At 32.4% G+C, this 21,335-nt stretch overlaps 1 protein-coding gene across 1 annotated transcript in view; it reads left to right on the top strand.

Annotated features, from left to right (window-relative positions):
- The window catches only part of LOC125060160 (lachesin-like), an 82,467-nt gene that overhangs the window by 22,619 nt on the left and 38,513 nt on the right, over positions 1-21,335 (top strand). Inside the window, exons 2-4 of the mRNA XM_047664925.1 lie at positions 9,396-9,478; positions 11,647-11,768; positions 18,817-19,002. Coding sequence (XP_047520881.1) covers positions 9,400-9,478; positions 11,647-11,768; positions 18,817-19,002 — 387 coding nt within the window. The 5' untranslated portion in view covers positions 9,396-9,399. The remainder of the gene's footprint in view (positions 1-9,395; positions 9,479-11,646; positions 11,769-18,816; positions 19,003-21,335) is intronic.

Genomic DNA, 21,335 nt, shown 5'->3' with positions numbered 1-21,335 from the left:
TACGTCATTAATAATAATAATAATCGGTAATGCAAAGAAAGTGGTACAATCACATTGATTATTATAAAAAAGCCTCATAAAAATTGGCATGCAAATGTCTATTTTTAATAATAATAATAATGATAATAATTTATTTATGGTACAAAAATGTGTAAGGTGGTACAATCGTAAGTTCGCATATTCTGCCAAACACAATGGCGCGCAATTTGTCTTAAGGAATTTTACATTTTACATTATTAGTCAAAGTCAATTCTTTTATTATTTGTAGCGTACATATCATATCATACTTTATTAAATTTATATGAACTATACTGTCTCATGCTAATAATCATTTATTAATAAGAACAGTTAAAGTTATGTAAGATATTTATAGTTGTTGAAAAAACGTAGTCTAAACACTTGATAGACGAGATAAGACCCACGCATTCTAAGTTAAATATCAAATTTACACCCAAATCAAAACCGATATAACTAAGAATGGTTTTATGGTTTTAATTACAATTTTAAGCTACCAAAAGCAAAAATCATTTTGTTAAAACTATTATGCCCGAAATTTATTCGAATTTTAGTTAATCCATCTGTATCTAGCAATTAACCACGCGTATGTAACAAAAATAATATACATAGATTAAACTTGATTAGTGCATCATTCACTAGGATGATAAATCATATTTCAAGTCTGCGAGCGAGAAAGAAAATCAATAAACGAAACTACTTAGGTACTATCGCTTCTACCTCACAATTCTAAATTTCCATTACAGAAGCGACCAGCTTAGGGGCTTATAATACATTCACAAGTTGCTGTTGAACGGAAATCGGCTTTCAATGTTACTTTATCGCTTCCAATTCTATTACACTTTATTTGCAATGGTATTGTTTTAGGAGCTTTAAGAATGGATCACAATTTAAATATTGAATGAGATATACTTTCGGTGTCATTATTTATTTATTCGTTATTTTATATTGCATCAAATCAATCAGGACGCAATCTGCAAAGATTTTTAATTTCAACATTTTCATAATATTTTCTGCTTTTTTGGGCCATTATTGTTTAATAACTTCTTCTACAATTAAAAAAAAATGCTGTTTCTAAATTCCTAAGTAGCCTTGAGTTTTTACCCGTTTCCCTGTTTTTGACCCTGGGCCACAATGCACAAACCGTGCGGGGCAATATTAAAAAAAAAAGTAGCCTTGATAACAATGCAACATAAAATTTGTTATTCATAGCCTTTTGAGATTCACTTTTTTTTTTACACACTATGACTAAACAAACTACTGCCCACAACCAGTAGTTTAGTCATACTATGTAGTCATATCTTTGTATATTTTCTGTCCGCGATGAAGTCTGTTGTTACCACGAGACTTTAGTCCTATTATAGACACCAGCCTCTCACAAAGATGGCCTGCAGCATTTAAACATGTAAAATGTATTGCATTTTACTTTGTGAAGAGGGAAATACTTAGTAGTTAATTATTGTAATTATAATAAAAATGAGCATTACAATAATTAACTACTTTAACATATGATGCTTGCTGCGATATCTCCGTAGTCAACGCAAGAAAGTATGGGGAGGACTTGTGGATATTTTATCTATCCACCAAGGCATGAAATGACCGAGCAAATATAATAACATCTAATATATAAAATTCTCGTGTCGCGGTGTTTGTAGTTAAACTCCTCCGAAACGGCTTGACCGATTCTTATGAAATTTTGTGTGCATTTTGGGTATGTCTGAGAATCGGACAACATCTATTTTTCATCCCCTAAATGTTAAGGGTAGTCCTACCCCTAATTTTTTTTTAATTTTTAGATATATTTTTTTTTATGAATTCATTAAAAATACATACAACCCCTAACTTTCACCCCTCTACGATCAACCCCTATTTTTTTATTATACATGATATACATGGCAAAACGACGTTAGCCGAATCAGCTAGTAATCATATAAAGATCTTTTAAAAAAGTTGTTTAAAGTTGATAACCAAAAATTGGCTGCGGTTAGTGTTATTAAGCAGTGTTGGCCTAGTGGCTTTAGCGTGCGACTCACATCCCTGAGGACGTAGGTTCAATCCCCGGCCGTGCTCCAATGGACTTTCTATCTATGTGTACATCTAACACTCGCTCATACGGTAAAGAAAATCATTGTTAGGAAATCGGCATGTCTCAAATTCAGAAATCAGTGACATGTGTCAGATAGAGGGCTGATCACCTACTTATCTATGAAATAAAAATGATAAAAGAAACGGATGATAATTATTTTAGTGGCATTAAAATGTCCCTCGATACTAATTTTGAAGATTATATTATTTATACCTGAAGTTGTCTTTCGATCCCCGGCTGTGCACCAATGGACTTTCTTTCTATGTGCGCATTTAACATTTGGTCGAACGTTGAAGGAATACATCCTGAGGAAACCGACATGTCTTAGACCCAAAAAGTCGACGGCGCGTGTCAGGCACTGGAGGCTGATCACCTACATGCCTATTAGATTTAAAAATGATCATGAAACAGATTCAGAAATCTGTTGCCACGAGGTTACACCAAGAGATTGTAGCGCTACTGATTCATATTATATTTTTATTTCGTAGCATAAAGAAAAAGGAAACTTATAGTGATACAATTCGCTTTAGAAGTCCTTGAAGCTTCACTCAGAATAACTTTGTTAATTCAATGATTTTAAAGTAGAGAAATATTTATCAATTGTAAAGCTGTTGGTGACAGAAAATTGTGACCAATGAAATATTATGTTGCGAGACACCTTGTCATCACTGAAATAGCCGGGTTCAGCTAACGCGATTTGTCAGTTCATATATTACAACGAATAATAGTCCAAGTTTAGTTTTATGTTTATTTATTAAATTTATTAACACACAAATTTTCGTCATGATCGTAGAACAATGACGGATTTGCAAAAAATCCAAATTCCTCCTCCTTTTGTTATCATATTTGGATTAGTATCCAAATATGATAACAAAAGGAATTTGGAATTGCCTAAATATTACGGCTACATTAAAAAAAAATCCATGTGTTTTAAATTTCAAATTAATCAGTCGGTAAAGTGACGGATTTGATAGAAACATGTGATTTTTCTAGAAAACTGTGTAATTTAAATTTATTATTTTTATTTTGTTTCATAACAAACCCTTTTGTTTGCTTGTATGCCAATTGTTACAATAACAGAATATGAATTAAAAATAGTTATGACAAAACTAACATGATTATATTATTTTGAAATGGCTGCCCTGTTTACTATTTGTCAGATCCGTCACGATCACGTCTACGACTATGACGAAATATACCAAATTTACAACATTTTAAACTCCATAGTAAAACTTAAAAATTGATAACTATAAAATTAAAACAAATTTAAAAAGTTTGCTCCCTGTGCAACAATTGCGTTGCACATTTATTAATTTTTATTTTTATTTTCATTTATTAATTAATTTACAATTTTATCTACGTAATAATAATAATTAAAAATGGAATAGAAAAATAAAATAAGTATTTCGTAAGGATTTTTGCCGCGCACCACTATGTGGAACCAGCTGCCCACTGAAGTATTTCCGAACCAAGTCGACTTAGGGTCCTTCAAAAAAGAAGCGTACTATTTCTTAAAAGACCGGCTACGCACTTGCGAGCCAACGTTAGTGTCCAAAGGCGGTATCATTTACATCACGTGAGCCTCCTGTCCGTTTACTCTACAAAATTCTGAAGGTTGATTTTATTTTCCGAATATTTCCGGTATGAGTGCAGTACAACCCTACCCTAAGCCTTAAGGGGCGTTAAAATATCATACAAAACCAATGTGTCTTTGTCGAATTTATTTAGTAATTTATAGCAGCAACAGAATCTGGTTCGAAGCGGATTTATTAAGGTTTTAGCTTTGTTACAATTTATTGAGCTTTGTAGCGAAGAAGTAGAAACCTGTCTCTTGAACAAAATTTAATAACCATCGTTAGCTCTTCGCTTTGAAATTAATTTAGTTCAGATAGTGGATTTTCGAAACAATGATTCAAATTTATTCGAATAGCGTGTTCTTTGGGTTCAAGGTCATTTATATTTTACATTGGACGCCATTGTCTAATTACAACTTTTATTATGACAAATAATAATAATATATAAACTAAAGAAATGTTAAATATATTAAATAACTCTTACAATATCATTAACGTCGACTATAATAATGAAAAATGGATAAATAGAAAACTGAAATAAATTTAAATAGTTTGGTCCCGGTGGCAGTGTACCTTTAATGCTGGAAGCATTTCCTCACGCTTTTATTATTACTATTATCTTATATGATCTTTAACTTATTTCCAACACACAAATATATATAGTAAAAACTTAAAAATTTATAAATAAAGATAAATGTAAAAAGTTTGGTCCCCGTGGCAGTGAACCTTTAATACTAGCATTTACTCGCTGTATTGTGATACTTATTCAATATTCGTTGAGCGAAGAAAGCACCAGCTCTGGGGTCACCGGCACTATTTACCAGGCGCCAACTTAGTCATAAGGTTTGACTATCGATACGCACAACAGATAAACACTATTTTTTTATATTATATCTTACTTGCATCTTCGCTTATAGATTTATTACGAACTCTTCAACAATAATTGTTATATTTCTGTAAAAATTATAGCAGCAGAATCTGGTTGGTAGCAGTGATCTATGACAGTTACACATATGATGACTATATAAAATGATTATTTACATTCATATTTATTATGGATTCATATCCATAATAAAATATCTTCCTAAAACGTTTTCGGAAATCACACATTATCTACTGGCGAAAACCCTATAAAAATTAGGTAATGTTCTAGGCAGACGCAGTAGGAAATTTTAATAATTATAAGGATAATTTAATCACAGAAAAATAAATAAAGTTAATCAATACGAACTGAAATCTTTATATTGTATCATAATTATCCTTAATTATCATAATTATTCGCAGTTTACGATAATTAGTGGACTGTTTAAGATAAAATTAATAATAAACGGCGGATCGAATAAATAGTCTAGAATGATTCCCAACTTCGTATAAAAAAAAACATAAAACCTCTTTTGTCCAAAACACCACGCATCCGAACGTCAAAATCCCATTTGACATTTGAGTCGAACAGCGCTGAGTCTCTGAATCTCAGCCAAAGAGCGTAACCCTATGGCTGGACAAATTAATTTCACATAAATTTTGATTTAATTGAATCAATCCCATTACATAAATAGTTAATGCATAAATTAACATACACCAGTGATATACGGTAATCGCGTTTGCGGATCAGGGATAGATAATTTACATTGATCCTACTTTGTTAGTGTGCTATCAATACGGATAGGGCTGCAATTAGTTCCCCAGGGTTGCCACAAGATATTTATTCCTTGATGGGAACAATTTGTATTTTCACGGGGAATGTATACTAAATGGGAATGTCTATAGTTACACATTTACAGCTTATTCTATTAAGAGTTGTCAAAGACCGAAATTAGTAGTAGTAATTACCTTAATAGCTAGATAATCTTAAATATATAAATTACGTGTCACGTTGTTTGTCCGCTATGGACTCCTAAACTACCGAACCGATTTCAATCAAATTTGCTCACCGTGTGCAGTTGGATATATAGCTTACATCTCAATTTATACCCGCAAAATTATTTTATTGCAAAATATTTATTTATTATTTGATAGTCACAATTCTAACAGATGACGCTATGTTGAAAGTACCAACGTTTCAAATATGCTACAATTTAATGGCATTACCACCAAAAAAGCATGGTGGTCCCCATGACTGGTGTTCTCCTACCGTTTCCCTTGGATAGGTTACTACTATGTAATATAACTAAAACCTTAGCCACAGCAACGCTTGGCCGGTCTGCTAGTATTTTAATAAAATACTTTTATAAAAGTGTTTTTAGGCAACGAGAATCAGACTGGTTACCGCGAAATTTCCAATAACAAATTGTGATCCTAATAAAAAGTTTGCAGCGTATATTAAAATAAGTACAAAATTGATATAGAGTGCCAATTATTAATAAAATTAATTATTATAAAACTTTTTTAAATTGTGTAAATGTTACTGAATTTCTTGAAAAATATTCATAACTAAAGGTACAAAGTTCCCTCGTTGTTCCCTCAAATTAAACATTTGGAAGTTTGAAAATTGTGTTATTGAAAGTAATCTGTATAATTTTTTTATAGACCCCTGTTCTATAAAAAAAATTAACAAACAACAAGCAAACGCACAGGAGGCTCTCCTGATGTTATGTGATACCGCCGCTCATGGTCACCCTCAATGCCAGAGGGCTCGCGAGTGCGTTGCCGACCTTTTAAGAATTGGTACGCTCTTTTGTTGAAGGACCCTACATAGAATTGGTTCGGAAATACTTCAGTGGGCAGCTGGTTTCACATAGTGGCAAGTACGCGGCAAAAACTGCCTTCAAAAACGCTCAGTTGTGGAACGACGGACGTCGAGGTGATACGGATGGTATTTTGTACTCTGCCTCGACGGCCGATGATGAAACTCAGCTGCAGGTATTAATCCGAACAACTCCTTTGAACACTCTCCATGGAAAATGGCTTTAAAAATCTTTATGTAAAATAACTTGTAAATAATCATTAACCGTGATTAAGGACTGGTTGACGCCATCTTGCTTATTTAGGTTTTGGCGGGTTATTAAAATAATGAATATTTAATTCGAATTTTCAAAGCGATTATGAATAATTTGAAATAGTTTTAAAAACCCTGTCAAATTAAAAAACATTTCATGTCAAATTTAACTATTTCAGCGGCGTATAGCCTGAACTTAAAATATTCTAAGATAAAATCTAGTTAAAATAACATACTATTTACTAATATATACAAACTTTACTTAGACGAAGATAAATTAAAAAAGATAATTTAATAATTAAAACAAAAAATAAAAAAATACAGTATTTTATTTACAATTTTCTTAACTAAAAACAATAACTAACCTTTAAATATAATAACTAAAATACATTATTAAAAGAAGTTCCCTTAAGTTCCGGAGATACTGGCATCGTTCCCCCTTTGAATAGCTAATTATAATGAATATTAATTTTATTATTAATATTATTTTCTTGTTTAATTTTTCTTCGTTTAAGTAATGCTATATGATTAATAAATAAAGTAACTCTGTTATTTTCACTAGATTTTATATTTCCAATGTTCATGAAGCATACATCAACTTGATTTGATAAATGTATATCATAGCTTCTGATATAATTACAATAATATATTTAGAACTTCTAGTTAAGTAAGTTCATTAGTGACTGCTTTCACTTCTATGAAAATGGCTTAGAAATTAATTCATCAGTCAGCGCTTTAACAATAATAAATATCAAAACCAACGAAAGAGCACAAAGCCCCTAAATTGATTCTATCCCAATTTAAATTTACAACTTATTTGAAGAAACTTGAATCTGCGCTTTGGAGGTTGATGATTATTGCAGAATAATTAAGACGGGTTGCCGGCCGACTCGGAATAACTGTCTGCCTTTGTCCATAATTGCTTCATAATAGCTTAGATTTACGTACTCTTATTTTATTTAGTAGTAACAAATATTTTGGATATAATTCAAAATAACAATCAGATTAATTAAGACCTAGGAATTTTCGAAATAGAATATTTTTATTAGTATTTACAATATTCTTAACCAACACAGTAATAATAAAAAAATGATTATTAATTATTATTATTACTTATTATAGCCTCTTTTCGGACATGACAGTATTTTCTTTATTTTTCGTAGATTGTTCTTTTGTTCCACTTTTGCGTGTCCGTTTGCCAGGTGGCGAAGGCCTCTAACTACAATTATTATTATCATTTAATCGGTAATACCTGCACTCCGACTTTTTTTAACACTAGACATAGGTATTCCCCTCGCAAACTCTTAAAAAAATATATCCTTAGAACAATATCAGTATCAGACATTTAATGTCACTGGAATCACGAATTTTAAAACACTTCCGTTACACACACCGTACACATATTCTCTCAGTAATATTACTGTTTAGTATGTTTTAATTGGCGTTTTGATTAAAAAAAGTAAGTAAATAATAAATAAGTTAGGGACATGATAGTTTGTAACAGATGTTATGTCAGGCGATTTATTATTTGCCTATGATATTCTTAAGAAATACAGTCGATTATACCTTTACAATTTCGTTTCAATCAACTCAGTTCGATATTCGTTCTTTATTTAAATTGCTTATTATTTTTAATTTTGGTAATAAAGTTATTTGATTCAAAGACGAAATTCCTTGAAAGATAACTTAGTAAATTTATTTTGACTCGGGATCAAATTACGAGTAAAAAACAAATTTAAATTCCTTTATATCATTATTAAACGAGGATTAAGAGTTCAATGTTAGTTGCCATGGTTACCAATATTGGCGTTTATGTATTGCTGTTCAGGTAGGTAGGTAGGTGGTCTTCTTCTAGCCTAGAATTTTGAATCGATAATACAACAGACTATTCCAGACTGTCCACGTTTCTACACTCGACTATGGTTACCATTCTTATTATTTATTTATTTAAGACCTAAAACAATACATAATAAAAATACGACATATTGATTACACAGATACATTATGTTAGAAGATATAAATAATTTACAATTTTAATGTATAACCTATATAAAAACTTAAACGTCATTAAGAGCAAAATAAACAATATAACTATAAGCAGAAATATTGATCTGAAATATCAATATAGTTATTAATATTCTTGATATAAGTGTAAGAGCGAGATAGCCTATTTCGTAGCCATGGTAACATCTCTGCCATCTTAAATGCATGTTTAATAATACCGTTTAAAAAGAATTGTTGTTGATAGAGCAGTGTTGGCGTAATGGTCTTCCGTATCACCTTGACGTCCGTCGTTCCACAACTAAGCGATTCTTAAGGCAATTTCTGCCGTGCACCACCACTATGTGGAACCAGCTGCCCACTTAATTATTTCCGAACCAATTCGACTGAGGGTCCTTCAAGAAAAGAGCGTACCAATTCTTGAAAGGCCGACAGCGCGCTTGCGAGCCCTCTGGCAGTGCGAGTGTCCATGGGCGGCGGTATCACTTAACATAAGATGAGCCTCCTGCCAGTCTGCCTGAAACATAAAAAAATGGTTTCAGCGTGCGACACTCATTCATGAGGTCGTTGGTTCGATCCACCAGTTCACTAATGGACTTTCCTTCTATATGCGCATTTAACACTCGTAAGGGGAAGGTAAACATCGTGAGGGAACCGGCATGGTTTAGTCCCAAAAAATTCGACAGCGTGAGGCACATAGGATTTTCTAAGAATAATAAATTCCCATACACACAATAAATAAAAAATAAAAAAGTTTAGAAGATAATGCATTTAATTGTTGCAGGTTAATGCTTGAAGACCACATGTACTCATCTTCGACGAAAGCGGCCTGCTGGCTGGCTACATTCCTCAGCGTCTTTGTTACTGGTAACATAAATATGTCTTTCACATTGTCCTTATCACAGTCATATTCAAGACAATAGTTTGATACTTCGTTAATATTGGCTTAATTAAGTATTCAGTATCTATGTCACCGTAAAATTGTAAACACCGTTAGATTGTAATCTATCTCGCGAGATTGTAAACTGTCGAAAGATTGTGAACTCAACGTACTGCTTACAATTTAACGTATTACTAATTAACGGTCTACCAATCGGGGACAACCTTCGGACAGTTGACAATTTTAGATAGTAATTTGACGGTTTCACTTCGATAGAGTACAATCTACCGAATAATAATACGTTAAATTGTAAGCAGTACGCTGAGGTTCACAATCTTTCGACAGTTTATAATCTCGCGAGATAGATTACAATCTAACGGTATTTACAATTTTACGTTAACATGTATAAAGCTTCTATCTAGTGAAGCTGTATCATCGCAACCAACCTTCTCTCTATATCATTTATGTCGCCATCACTACACAGTATTTGAACAAGAAGAATGCCAATGTTAATCTCATTTAACCTTTGGTGGTTCTCTCTGTCAAAATCAAACTGACAATTGTCATTCTTTTTGGCTGTCAGCGAAACAGCGCAAACCCACCATTGATGGATGACATTGATTCTTTTCTTTAAAGCAAGTATTAATTATATCAGAAAAATCCACTGGTACACAGCCTTGTAATTTATAAAGAACAGAGCGTACTAATTCTTAAAAGGCCGGCAACGCACTTGCGAGGCGGCAGCGTGAGCACCGATGTCACTTAACAACAAATGAGCCTTCAGTCAGTTTGCCGTCTGTTCTATAAAATAAAGTGGCGAGAAATGACTAGTGGTCATTATATTATATTTTAAAATGAATTGAACAACGGGTACAAAATAAATAGGAAAAAGTTTTCTCCTGTAACACAGGGTCAAATTCTTTAAAGCAAGCAACGAGACTCCTCTAACACTTGAAGCAAATATTCCGCTAATCATTTTACAATTCACGACATCGACAAGTTAAGACTCTTTTCTCAACGAAATTGAATATTAATTTGTTGGAAAATCTTTTTCAACTGGATATTTCGGTTCAGCGCGTTTAATAATTCAACGTCGCATAGAAAATCTATGCTTACCATTTGAGTTCCAATATTTAATGCAATAGCTGTACGATTTTTAATATCCGACATTCACAGATTCAATTAAAATATAGTTTTTAGTACGACATCAGATTGTAAGAATCTTCTTGGTATCGTATTTTGAATCACATTGATCTCTTAAACGTCGTGACATTAGGGCGTTAGAAGATAGAAGTATTTAAAAAAACTATGAAACACCATGTTTATATTTAAAATGATTTTTTATAGAAATTTAAACTTGTTTAGGTCTCTGTAGAATTTATTGTTTACAGCGCCATCTAGTAGCAAGTTGCGTTTGGTATTGATTGTACTAAACATGTTTTAATGCCATCTACCGATATCCATCAAACATCGCGTAATTTGGATTCGAATAATTTAAAAATAAACTTATTTTTTTTTCGTGTTTAACAAATTAGTTATAATTATATTTCAAGATGACATATTTTTACGCATTTTTTTCGTAAAAAAAAGTAGGACTGATTTTCATAATACGAAAATAATTGGTTAACGATTTGGCCAACATAAAAAACAACACAACAACTATTCAGTATTCGATTGTCATTTGTCGGTAAATACTAAATATTATGTTCCATCGTTCCATCCATCCAACGATGATTTTAACAATACCATTTTTAATATTACTAATTAATGTCTAACGAAATACCAAGGAAATGTTTATCATATTTTAAGTGACAACAAAAAATTTTAAACGTATTAATAATAGCTAGCCTACATTAATAATAATTAATGAACGAAAGTTAAAAGAGCAATCGGATCAAAAGTGTTATGTAATTAGCAAACGCCAAACAGTGAGAGACTGCTCAGTGCTCACATGCCATTACTTATTGTAATGAGCTTGATTTGCAATTAAATTTACTTTAGTGTTATTTGGTTTAGTGAATACTTGAAAATGTCTTTTTAAGTGTAGTTGTAACTATATTTCAATGAAAAAATCAGTACATTTTAAATTTATCAAAGTCAACAACAATAACCTTTTCCATCACGGTCCAGCCATGTCAATTTATTTTAATTTTAGGTGAAATGCCAATTCAAGCTGAGGTTGAACCGGAATTTCTACAGGCATTGGAAAATCACACAGTCACACAGGGTCGGGATGTGCACTTCACGTGTGTTGTCAATCACCTATCACATTACCGGGTAAGTGTATTTTTATTTATTTAACGGAACTTTCTCGAAGTGTTGTTTATACTGAAAAGAAAATATAGTTTTATCAGTGTACATTATTTATTAATGCTAAAACTTTTTAAAAAGAATATCCTATTGTGATCTTACATTCTAATTTCGAAGTTAATAAAGGAGTAAACTATGTAATGAGTGTTAACATCAATAACGATTTGGTACTTAACTACCTGTACCTACTAATATCGGAAAATCTAGTTGTATATTTAGTCTTTATATAAATCTTTACATTGCAATTTTTGGCCAAAACATACACAGACTTTAATTGAAAGCATATTTATGTAGATGCCAAAACATAAGCCTTAATCTTAGTTTGAGTATGTCAAAAATGTCAATCTTAATAAAAATACATATATACTTTTTAAGACCATCACCGCTAAACCAATAGTGGCACTGATTTATGATTTATTTTATCTATGGAAAGAGCTAAAATTAATAAGACTATAATTAAATAATATTCTGTTGTTCTATTTATTATTTATATGTTCTGTGTATTTTCTATATACTATGTAGTCTGTGCATCTCCTTGTTTGTGCTATGGTTAAGAGTTGACCTAAAGGTTGTAAATGCCAGGTCATAAAATCAAAAAAAAAAAAATTGTGCTATGGCGGTCAGCGGTGGTATTATATCGGATTACCGATTTTAAGTTGTTAAAAAGCAATGTTTTTTTAAATATAAAGATACACTAATAATATTATTTACTAATGGTACTTAAAAGCAAAAAAGTACCAAAAAGGATCCTTCTGAACCCAATTACGGACTGATACCAGATTTCAACTACGCAATTAGGATAAAACGTTGCGTTGGTATGTTGTTTGATATCTTTGTTATCATTAATAACGAAATTTTGGAAAACGTACAAATTGGATCCTGAATTGAATTAAAGAAACATTGGATACTTACTATTTATTGAATAACTGATTTGGCAGATATATTACGGACGATTGTTTACAGAATGTATATTATTTTATTTTTGAAGAGAAACTTCTTTATAGAAATTTTAGCCTAACCGAAAAACGTGACGATTTGCTATCGTCACGTTTTTCGGTTACGCGACATGTTTTTTTTTGAAGTCAAACTTCTTTATCGGCGTTGGAATGAAACTTCTTTATCGCCGTATGGGATAAATTTTGTAGCAAAACGTCACGTTTTTCGGTTACGCGCCATGTTGATTTTAGAAGTGAAACTTCTTTATCGGCGTTGGAAAAAAAATTTACCGTCACATTTTTTGGTTACGCGCCATCTTTTTCTTGTCCCTACCACGGTTGATCCGAAGAGATTCGAAGCCATTAATAACAACAATATATAATTACGATAACAATGATAGTAATAATTCTATTACAATTAATGAAATTCTGTAATAATCTTAGTAGTAGTAGATAATAAAAGCCTTTTGTTAAACTTTATCTAATTTAACTTTATTTAACCAATTTCTGTAAAGTTGCATATAGTAGATTATTTTTCGAAAAATAAGGTCATAAAGAAGTTTCACTTCTTGAGTACACCTGGTACACGCACACATTTTTTTTTATTTAAACAAAAGCGAAAGTCACGTTCGTAACTTGTAAAGAGTATCAATTAGGTTATTAATATATTAAAAATAATTAAGAAGTGAACATTACAAACATTGTTTTGTTTAAAATATTAATTATAACTTCTTCCATAAAACACAATAAGCTGAAGTTTAAACAACATTACGCAAATATTTGTACCTAATGGACGAGAAGAATTTGAAATTATAATTTCGCTTATAAAAGGTAAAAGGCTAAACTTTATTTCGTGTCACGTTAATTACGAGCTTTTTCACTGAGACAAGAGTCATAAACTTATTAATGTAGAGTAATTTATCTCCGGCCATAATGAAACGGTCGTATTGTTAAAAACTGAAAAATATTTGCTTATTATGTTACAAAGAGCAAGGATCTCAAGAATGATAACCCAATTTTTAATTCTCAAATGAGGTTAATTAGAGTCATAATTTTGTTTTGTTATCATACAATGACATCAGCTCTCGGAGTCTTTCATTATAGAAACACAAGCCACGCATAAATAAGTTCACCATTGGGCTTCATTCATCATCAGTCGTTAACTACACGCGCATTAATGCTTGGCCTTTCTTTTAAATCAACAGGGATAATGTAAATAATAATGCATAGTCCTTGCTTACACTTCTTCCTTATTATTTCAAAACATACTATAAATTTTAGCTGTCCATATCAGGGAGCGTTCAAGTATTGTGTAACGAATTTGGGCCCCCCCAAATTATAAGATAAAACCAATATACATGTATGATATTGGTACATATATATTCCACAGTTTGTCAGTTTTACTTCGATCGATTACAATCTACCGAATAATAATACGTTAAATTGTAAGCATTGCGTTGAGGTTTACAATCTTTCGACAGTTTACTATCTCGCGAGATAGATTACAATCTAACGGTGTTTTCAATTTTACGGTGACATATATATACTTTGAAAAAAGAGCATGCTCCTCCCTGAAAGGCCGGCATCGCACCCACTAAAATGGGTATTTTTTTAAAGAACTGGCAGAGGTTCTCAATGCCAGAGGGCTCACGATTGCTTTGCCGGCCTTTGTCCATATGATAACTGCCTATTTTAGGCTTGTTTCCGGAGGGGATAATAAAAAAATAGTATTTATACTTAAATATAAAGCTAATGAACTCGCGCCCATTTTCCAAAAAACCGCATTTTCGCTGCAACTTTAAACTGAAACTTGATAATCGTAAAAGCTGAATATTAAATAGTGCCTAGAAATTAAAGTTGATCTCATGTACAAATTGGATAATGGAAGATAAGTGAGCAGTAATTACGCTTCTGCCGACGTCGTTGGTCATTACGCTCCGTATTAAATGAAACCAGATAAAAACTTTTTCAAATAAAAATTATTTTCTCACAAACTTTTACGACAGTCGTTCAAGACGCCTGTTGCTTTTAAAACGACGTGCTGCGGAATGTTTATAATCCGCATATTAAGGCTATACCTAAAATCAGCGTGTTTGGGTACGAAAGCACGGCTGTCCTCCGAACAATTGCAGGATTTAATCTTACAAAGGAAAAGCATTATTTCGCTAGACACGTATTCAAAGATTTTAATAAATCTTGCCTATGTTAACGTTAAATTGTAAATACCGTTAGATTGTAATCTATCTCGCGAGATTATAAACTGTCGAAAGATTGTGAACCTCCGCGTAATACTTACAATTTAACGTATTATTATTCGGTAGATTGTAATCTATCGAAGTGAAACCGTCAAATTACAATCTTAAAATGTCAACTGTCCGAAGGTTGTACCTGATTGGTCGACACATTACATTCGACCACAAACGAATTAACAAACAAAAATGGTGGCGCGGGGCATATTCTGTTCAACCAATCAGCGCGCGAGGTGCGATCCGTTTCACAATTTGACGGTTTCACTTCGATAGATTACAATCTACCGAATAATAATACGTTAAATTGTAAGCAGTTCGTTTAGGTTCACAATCTTTCGACAGTTCATAATCTCGCGAGATAGATTACAATATAATGGTGTTTACAATTTTACGGTGACACCTATACCGAGTAAAATTATATATTTCTGCAACTATATAACTTGGCCTTTAAGGTCTCTGCAGTGAGGCTATGGAATTCACTACCCGTCCCTATTAGCTTAGCTCCTTCTCTATCTTCTTTTAAATGTCTACTGTACAAACATTACCTATCCACATCGTACTTACTTTCGTACCACCCGATGTCAGACTGATCTAAAATTATCGTGATTCATGTGCGTTTTCTTTTTCATATTGTGTCCTTTTTAGTTTAGTTTTTGTTTTTTTGTTCCTGTAACTTTATGTAGGTATTATGTATTTCTGCTCTTCTTGCTTGCCTTATCTAATTTTATTTTATTTTCTTTTTTTCACAGTGGTTGCCTGGAAGAGATCGCTCGAAAGCGATAAGGCCGCCAGTTGCCCTCCTTTTTCATTTAATTATGTCAATTGTATATGTAGCAACGAAAAATAAATAAATGTATCTGATACCACCATCAGTTACTGTTAAAGTCCAGGTCGTATCTGCTAGAGTACAAATTTTTTTCTTTATATAACGTGGCAAACGGTAACCTCGCTTGATGTTAAGTGATTCCGCCCATAGACACTCTCATAACCAGAATGCTTGGCCGGCCTTTAAATGAAGCGTCTTAATCAGTGATTCCCAAAGTGGTCTATATCGACCCCTAGGGGTCTATGACAACCTGCAAGGGGTCTACGTCAGCGAAAAAAAATTGGGGGGGGGTCCATGAAATGAAAATGGGGGTCCACAATAGTGGATCTCAACACATACACTGATAGTACCTATTCACTTACATCATACTATCTTATAATATCAAAACATATACATTACAAACAAACAGATACAAAATTTTATTTGGTTTTAATTTTTTTTTTTATTAAGTTTTAATTTAAATTCAATTAATAAATGTATAAATTAGCATGTGTTTTTACTTTAAGTTTTTAACACTAAACTTCACTACAGTTAGAAAGTTACAGGAAATCAATATCAGGTAAGTAGTGTCTACCCAACACGGAAAAACATGGCAAGGGGTCTACGACACAAAAAAGTTTGGGAAACACTGGTCTAAATGCTACAACGGTAGGCTAATAAATGACTTTAAAATTAGTACAGAGCTGTAAGGTAAATTAAATAAAAACTCCAAGTACAATATTACAGAAGAAAACAAAAGAAATAGGAGAAATTGTACAACAGACAGTGTCGTAACGGCACACGTCGTTCCAGAACAATACGTTAATAACGTTGGTGCACGGAAACGGGACTGGCTTCAGTCGGAAATAATTTTCACAAACAATGAAATTGTTACTAATTTATTTTCCAACCACAACAAAGCGAGATGTCATATGAAAAATGTGCGGAAACAGCGCGGAGACGTACATTCCTTCAGCGTTTACTTACAGCAACCTCCATGTTTCACCTCTAGACTCTACAGTGCCATTAAGTTTTGCTACAAACAATGTAAACTATTTAAAACTTCGAAGCAAGTATTGTAGGCACAATTTATTAAATTAATCCTACATCGTTTCAAGCGTTTCGTATTTCAAATTATATTTTGTGATTATAATGAATTTAACTTTGAAATTTATCGCGTATATTACATCGACTATTAGCTGGTGATTACGCAAGATATGAGCTAATGCTTTTTTATTTGCACATTTGGTGTATGGATCACATCACAGAGATGCATCACTATAGCATAAATATAGATTGTTATGATTGATTATTGTGCGGCCTTATCGCTAACAAGGGATCTTTGACAGGCAACCCTAGTATGGAAAAATAAATACTAAGGTTAAAGTGCATATAAAATAAAATAACTTATAAAATTACAAAACTATAATACAAAAAAAAATTTAAACTTTAAGAGTCATAAAATATAAATAATATATTTACAATTACAAAAAATTATATAATCAAAGTCACGATGGTTTACTATAGTTAAACAGCGACAGAATTCACACACCGGAGGAGTTGCATTACCCATTATATTTTATGAAAAGATTATCCCTTTTCTTTTTCTCTAAAACTTCACATTTATGACATGCTTTTCTGTAATTTATTGACATACTCATTAGAATATAAAAAGCTTATTAATAATGCTTTAAAAGAGAGACTCCATATTTATGATAATTGGCAGGAAATATTTATTTATTTATTTGCTCAAAAGTATTCCTACAGCTACTGACTAAACAATATCCAAAAAATTACAATGTACACAAAAGCCAAAAACGGAATACACATTCAAACATAAACAAAGCACAGTTTCACCTATACAGGGTGGCCAAAAAGTCGTGGATCAAACGCAAATAGGGTCTTAATACCTTTTCAAAATCCTTATTAAATGCGCCAAAACTTGTAGTACAGGGTCACTTTTCGGTAGAGTATTTTTTTCGACTTATATGATCTCATCTATCCCCTAGTTACGATTGATCCACGACTTTTTGGCCATCCTGTATATAGGACATTTCAAAAGGTAGGGCAATCAAATTTTCACATTTGCGTTGAGTTGACTCATTCATGAAGTGGCAAACTTGAACAAAACAAAAACTCAATTTCGGAATTGTAATCGGAATCGCTTTTGATAACGTCAAGCTCAACGTAGCCAGCTGTGGTAATGGACTGTGATTTTACTTAACATCATGCATCGTAGCTCTGCCTTGCGATTCTGTAACTAACTTTTAACGAGCTTGTAGCTTATTGTTTATCAGAATGCCAATAAACAATAAGCTACAAGCTCCCACCATATCAGAATGCCAAATCATAAAATGACTGCTTCACGACAGATTTGAGAGCGACCGCCGATGCGAAAACCGCTGTGTGAGTTCGAAAAGTTAGTTACAGAATCGCAAGGCTGTACTATAAAGTAGCTTCTAAAACATATATTTTCTTAATGGCTTGGTTATAATGTATATTTGCAGCAATTTTAATTAAATTATGTTGCGTGAACAACATTGTCATTGGAAAATAAGTTGTAAATTTGTACGACTGTCTTGGACGGAAAAAACTATCTTATACTTTTTGTTTCCACTATACTTTTTTTAATATCCGAGGTAAAGTAAGGAGAAGGAAAGTAGCATGGGTATGTGAGACCTACACCAAAATTTGCTAATGAGAGATTCTAAAACCACCTCGGGTATTTCCTACAAGGCCGCGTTAGAGGATCCGGGATTGCTCTCACATTCTATCGGGTCTAAAAGGGAATTGCCGCACCGTTTGTTTCAACCCTCAGTCTAGGATGTTGATACATACATGTTTCTACCACAGTCTCCTTTTTATAGTATCCCGTACTGCCTTAGAAATTCGACAGTGTCCTCCAAGTATAGGTAAACCACTCGGCACTATACACCCCTACCTAAGGCAGAGAACACATTGAAAACTTGTGCTCCGAGTATATAATAATATATAAATAAATAATCTAATATTTTCCTTTCTCACAGGTGGCGTGGTTAAAATCTGATTCGAAGGCAATCCTCGCTATTCATACAAAAATGGTGGCTTTAAACCCACGACTGTCAGTCACATATAACAATCACAACACGTGGAAATTGCACGTCAGCAATGTGCAGGCGAACGATTCAGGCACTTATATGTGCCAGGTCAACACAGACCCAATGAAAAGCCAGGTAAAATTAGTTCTAGTTAGTGTGGAAAGTGATTCGTAGATCGCTTCTTGGCACATATTAGAAGCGAAATTCAAAAGGTTAAACTCAATTGTTCTCTATTTACGCTAGTTTAAGTCTCTATTTAAGCTAATCGAACACTTTTACTGAATATAGTTTTATAAAAAGCGAGGAAATGCTGCCAACATAATGCTACACTGTAGGGACCAAATTTATAAATTTGTGTTAGTTTTTTATTTATTTATTTGAATTATTATCACCACGTGGGTTAAGATTAATATTATTACACGCTTTATATTAGCTTCACCTGTATGTATGTATGTATGTAAACGACTCCTTCGGACTCGATTTTGACCCACTTTTAACGGACAGATTTAATTCAAACTTTGCGCACCTGTCAAAGATCGATGACAATGCAATAATCCGAAAAAAAAAACAATTTAACTAAAAAATAAATAATAGTTTAAAAAAACAAGAACACATGCTTTTAAAGCACATCAAACTAAAAAGTGAAAGATAATTCCTAATTTAGGCTGAAAATGGTGATGAACAAAAAATACTGGTATTATTATGAAAAAGCGTGGGGCGCTCTGTGCCATATTTTTCGTCTATCGAGCAAGCCATTATTTTTTTTTATTTTTAAATCAGACAAAAACCGTAATAGTTAAAGCCGTTTTAGAAAAATAGTTTTCATTTTTATGTTGTTATTATTTACTTGAGTAATATATAATTTTTTGCATATGCGTATATACAGGGTGTCCCAAAAGTCGACGTCAAGTGGAAATTTTCTCATAGGTTATCAGAAAAATTAAAAAAAAAAAAAATAAGTCATGTATTTTTGAAGTTATGGATATTTTATTGTTATTCCAGAAAATGCACACCATGTGACAGTTTTTTCATTCCTGTTGTTACAAATATTTACTTTTTGCCAAAAAAAATTCTCTTACGTCATCCCGAATAGTGTTTTATGTAGCCTATGATCCTAAACTCTGTGCTGATCACTCCAACTTTTAGGAAAATGTCATTTTATACCGTACCAAGTTTTCAAAATTAACTTTCGCACTACTTCAACTGATCGTCCTGAAAAAAAATGTATTACTCCAGTTTGGCAAGTAGCTTTAAAAGTTGGCGCATTTAATAAGGATTCTACAGTGGTATAACACTGAGCCCATTATTTCTTAGATCGGCCATAAGAATTTTTTTTGTTAAACAAAGTCTGTTTTTAACAATCTCTTTGAAATTACAACAAATGATTCAGCGCACCCAAAACGTTCGTCAAGACCACAGCGTGGTTTAAATAAGATGGCGTAAAGTGTTTTTTTTTTTAATTTTTCTGATAACTGGTGTGGCATTACCTATGAGAAAATTTCGACTTGACGTCGACTTTTGGGACACCCTGTATATGAACAACATTATTTACTCACTTAGGTGCATAGCACAATTATTTTCTGTAGGTCCGAGTACCGAAGGACGTGATATTTTAGCTTAACTGTCAGTTTTTACTACTAAACCGTCGGGTATAATTTTTACACTATATTGCAATTTTTTCTGCAGTGTAAACCTTATGACATATACGGTGAAGATAAAATTAAAAAAAAATGGTAGTACAAATTATAGATTTAACTTATTATTAAAAAAATCTCATTCGCCGAATTCGGCTTAGGGCAGATGCATAAAAGTATTGAAGAATAAAAGATCTTTCTTTATATCATCCCATTTTTCCCTCTCAAAAGATCGTCTTCTGGCCCAAACTCACCGATTCCCATACTGAGCATTCTAATAAGCTAGGTCTGGATATACAATAGACGCTAACTCCAAAAACTTTGAAATAAATTTTCCTTTTGTTTTAATAATTTAAGAATCATTGCTTTTTATTCTCTTCGTGTTCATTTTTGCCTATAAGTGCTTGTCACATTACATCCTGTATTTTATTTTTCTAAATGTACCAATTCATCAGTGTGGCGAGCGTTAGCTTTTGTCAATAAAAAAATAATTATACTAACTCTACAATTTTTAACCAGCGCCACTGGAATTAGGCTCATAACCGCCATTAGTGGTCTAATATTTGTCATACAAATATTTGAAGCAGACGTATTTACGATCGCATGAAATAATTCCTAAACCTGTACTAAAGATTGTATCAAGTTTGTAGTACCATGTTTTTATGTCATGGTAACATATAGTTTTATAATAGTTTATTATATAATATATAAAAACGCGTGGCAATATTTCTAGTTTAAATATTGTTGTAATTTGTTTTGTTACCTTTGAGGTGTTGTTAATATGCGTGTAATGGTGAATGTGGTAAATCACAACAGATTTTTATTTCATTTTTA

This window comes from Pieris napi, chromosome 21 (genome assembly GCF_905475465.1).
Source record: "Pieris napi chromosome 21, ilPieNapi1.2, whole genome shotgun sequence".
NCBI lineage: Eukaryota > Metazoa > Arthropoda > Insecta > Lepidoptera > Pieridae > Pieris > Pieris napi.
This window is presented reverse-complemented; position numbering and strand designations above follow the sequence as displayed.